We start from the raw sequence: 4,424 nt of genomic DNA on the forward strand, positions 1-4,424 counted from the left end.
ACCACCTGCTGTAGGCCCACCTGCTGTGTGTCCAGCTGCTGCAGACCCAGCTGCTGTCAGTCTGTGTGCTGCCAGCCTACCTGTTGCCGCCCCAGCTGCTGCATTTCTAGCTGCTGCAGGCCTTCCTCCTGCTGCCGCCCCAGCTGCTGCCGCCCCAGCTGCTGCCGCCCCAGCTGCTGTCGCCCTAGCTGCTGTGTGTCCAGCTGCTGCAGGCCTTCTTGCTGCATCTCCAGTTGCTGCCGCCCCTGCTGTAGCAGTTCCAGCTGTTGTGGATCCAGCTGCTGCCGCCCCAGCTGCTGCATTTCCAGCTGCTGCAGGCCTTCCTGCTGCCGCCCCAGCTGCTGTCGCCCTAGCTGCTGTGTGTCCAGCTGCTGCAGGCCCTCTTGCTGCATCTCCAGCTGCTGCCGCCCATGCTGTAGCAGTTCCAGCTGTTGTGGATCCAGCTGCTGCCGCCCCAGCTGCTGCCGCCCCAGCTGCTGCAGGCCTTCCTGCTGCCAAACCACCTGCTGCCGCCCCACCTGCTGTGTATCCAGCTGCTGCAGACCCCAGTGCTGCATCTCCAGCTGCTGCCGCCCCACCTGTTGCCAGACCTCCTGCTGCCGCCCAGCATGCTCTAGCTGTTCTTGCTGCTGAGCGCTCTCACTCCCATTCTGCCGTTCTTCATCACCCACCATTCCAGATGTGAACTATGCGTCTCATGAACCCCATTGTAAAGCCTCTGTCTTAACACATTTATTTTTACTTCCAATTACACTGTCCCTGTGTCTCTGTCAAATGAACACAAAAATGATTTTTATGAAATCTGTAAACCTATTCTTATAATTTTCTCTTCTCCATTTCAAAAACAGCCTTCTCCCTTGTTTAAATAAATCTTAGTTTCCCAAGAATACAAGCGTACATATGTCTCATCTCTCCATCTTGAATTGTCATCCTCATTTGTCAATATTTCAGTTCATCTCTAACAGTGCCATGATCACAGCAGATGATTTCACGTGGGTCTACTGTGTTCCCCCTGTATTCGTCTTCCATTATAGGAAGAAGATTGCATAGAGCAAACACACACATCTCTATGACCACCTCTATTGAAGAATGGTTTGTGGGAAGGATAGAGAAGCCCATGAGCACAGAGCTCAAGTAGTGAAATGCATTGAGATCGCATGCTCTCCACCACTTCCTTCCAAGAGGAAGTGTGTCACTGTGATGTTCCTGAGTCCCTGGGTGTCATGAGAGCTAGCTGTCTCCTGTGATGCTCTGCTCATTGTGGTCCTTTCAGCTTCCTCTTTGCCGGGTATGACCTTTCAAGTTCAAATTCTTCCTGAGACTATTGCCCAAGTACCTACTTCATGTCTACCACTGCTGTCCACCATATCTGAGACAGCCCCACCAGTGAAGCAACTCAAGAATCCCATATCCCTATTCATGTGTCACCCAGCACCCACACAGAGGCACCATGAGTGACTGTGCAGTAGCAAGGCCTAATTTCAGGATTGATACTTACTGTATTGATCTATTATTTCATGAGCCTGTAGCTTTAGACCAATATTTGTGCAAATTGGGTTATACCATCCATCTTCAGTCTTTTTGCCGATTTAAAAAAAATGCCAGAAGGTTCCCATTTGGTATTTAATAGCATTACAGCTTCTCGTTATGACATTTTCATATGTATAGAAAGTAATCTCATCTTAGATTTGCTGTCTTACCTCCCCTGACACTCATTCCCTCTCTGCCCTCTTGCTGACCTTAATCATTTTCCATCTCAGTCCTCTTACTTTTTCTAGTCCTTTTTTTTTTGGGGGGGGGTAGATTTCACATATGTGAGGCAACATTTGAAGCTCCTCTTCCTGAGGCTTACTTGTCTGTCTGATGTTCTTCCCTGCAAATAACAGGATTTCATTCTTCTTAGTGGGTGAATAATTCTCCATTGTGTGCTTAAGTCACATTTCCATCACCGATTCATCTGCAGGTACACACTGAGCTGATTTTAGGATTTGGCTATTATAAATAGCCACCCCATAAACATGGGCGCATTGACATCTCTATTGTATATTGCTTTCCATCTCTTTCTGTGCACATCCAGCAGTACTATGGCTAGATCATTTGGGAGTTCTACTTTAGATTTTGAGAAAACTCTGCACTGATTTCCACGTGTGCCAGTTTTCACTCCCACTTGCAGTGTGGAAGGGTCCAACTCCTTTGCATCCACCGTACCATTTCTTCTTGTTTCTATAATGGTAGATATTCTGACTAGGGCGAGGTGAAATTTCAATGTGGTTTGATTTAATCCCCCTCGTGGTTAAAAATATACAACCATTGTCCACGTGTTTAGTGATCCTTCATATATTTTCTTTTGGAAAGTATCTGTTTGAGAAAAATGTAGAGCTCAATAAAAATCGATAAACATATATTATGTGAAAATTTTTAATAAAAAACTTGAAACCCAAAAAAGAAAGTATCTGTTTGTGTCATTTATCTGCTTATTGATTGGATCTTTTGGTGTTTAAATTCTTAGGTCTTGGGGCTGGAGAGATGGCTTAGTGATTAAGAGCAATGGCTGTTCTTCCAGAGGACCTGGGTTTAATTCTCTTAATACTGAAGAAAAAAGACTAACGAACATATTGAAACTGAGAAGGCATACCATGTTCAGGAATAGGCAGAGTTCTGAGAAAATAGCCATACCGTCAATGTCTAGCTAAATTGTCAATGCAATTCCTACCACAGATACAATGACATCATTCATGGAACTAAAAAAAATCCTAAATTTCATGTGAAAGTACAAAACACTAGGAATAGTCAATACAATCTTAAACAAGGGAAGCAGCATTGTTTATTTTTGAAACCAACATATCCATGATATAAAAAAAACCCAAAAGACCAAAAACAAAAACAAACAAACAGACAAAAAAAACAAAAAAAGACCCTTTCATCCTAAAAGATGTTGTGTTGGGGGTTATGGTCCAAAGCTTTCAGTACATATGGTTGAGAGACAGACACCTCCAGGTGAATGGGATCTATGCTAAGCCCAATCACCCGAGAAAGAAGACAGGTGAACATTGTGAATCACCTGTATTATGTACAGACACTAGCTCAAGGATGTGCGACCTGAATAGACCACCCTACCACCTACTTCACACATCTATTGCTTTTATTCTGTGCTCACCAACTCATTAGTTAAAATTGCTACAGGAAGTTATCTTAGGAGTATTGATTAACAAGTACCTGCTGTATATGCAACTTACCTTGTAGAGCTACCAAGGTTCCAACCTGAGAGTTCTGAGGGATTGGTTACTATGTCCTTATTGGATTGTAGCTGTTGTATTTCTCCACTGACAGTTAAAATTACAACTATAAACACTAGAACTAAAATCTAAAGTTGATCATCTAAAATTTCATTTATTCTTCCCTTTATGAATATACCCATTTCAGCACATCTGTTCCTCTGTAGAATTTTATCCCTTCCTCCCCTTTCTATGACCTATATGGGATCAGATAAATATGGATTAGTAACCTATATCTCTGTTATATTTCTTCCTCAAAATGTATCAACAAAACCACCACATGGTCATTATCTCACAGTTTACCATGAATGAGGCGCAACCAGTCTTCCTCGTGTGTTTCAGGGTTTCACTGAAGATATCAGCTGGCACTGGGGTCTCCAGTGAGGAGACAACCCAGAAGAGTCTGATTCTGTGATCACTTCTGTGGAGGCTGAGAATATTTGATCCTTTGAAGCTGCTGAAGTGTGAGAGTCAGCACCTGCCTGGTGTTGAACTCAGGCTGTTCTCAGTTTGTTGTCCCACAAATCTCTCCCACTTAGTGTGAATTCATCAAAAAGCCAATGATGAAGGAAGAACCTGTGTGAAAGAGTTGTCAAAGAGGAGAGCCACAATATTCTGTCACTTCATCACTGAGTGTTGTCCTAAGCTGTTGGTTAGAGGTAAGTGAATTGAGGACGAGGAATTACATACATCTTGAATACTAGAAAAATGATAACAACTGGTGGCCAATTTCAAGGTTGCCTGCCCTAGCTAGTATAGGGTACTTATCAGAGGAGTAAAAATATACATGTATAGTCAAATTGTCTTTATACAACATCCACTAACTTGCTAAGTAGTTAAACTGCCTTTGTCCGAGACATGCACTGAGGTAGCATCATGGCTAAGTATGACCACCCCCAGTAGGACCAGGAAATGCAAAAAAATCCACAAATACAGCAATGACTTAGGAAAAGTTCTTAACTACCTAAAGGTTAGGCCTTTTCTGTCGGAGAGGAGAAATAAGAAAACACAAACACTTTCTGATGGCAACTTTCTCTTTACCTCATCTTGAAAAATCTTTCTTCACAGCTTCCTAACTATCTCTTCATCCGTTCTCATTCTCCACTCTGCACCCTCTCTAGTTCACTTTCTGCTTCCTCCACATGGCTA

General features: G+C 43.2%; 1 protein-coding gene across 1 annotated transcript in view; it reads left to right on the forward strand.

The window, feature by feature from the left end:
* Positions 1-633, forward strand: part of LOC113455446 (keratin-associated protein 4-3-like) — a 3,217-nt gene extending 2,584 nt beyond the window's left edge. The window contains exon 3 of the mRNA XM_026789819.1: positions 15-633. Within this exon, the coding sequence (XP_026645620.1) occupies positions 15-633 (619 nt within the window). The remainder of the gene's footprint in view (positions 1-14) is intronic.
* Positions 634-4,424: the final 3,791 nt, after the last annotated feature.

This window comes from Microtus ochrogaster, unplaced genomic scaffold, assembly GCF_000317375.1.
Source record: "Microtus ochrogaster isolate Prairie Vole_2 unplaced genomic scaffold, MicOch1.0 UNK31, whole genome shotgun sequence".
NCBI lineage: Eukaryota > Metazoa > Chordata > Mammalia > Rodentia > Cricetidae > Microtus > Microtus ochrogaster.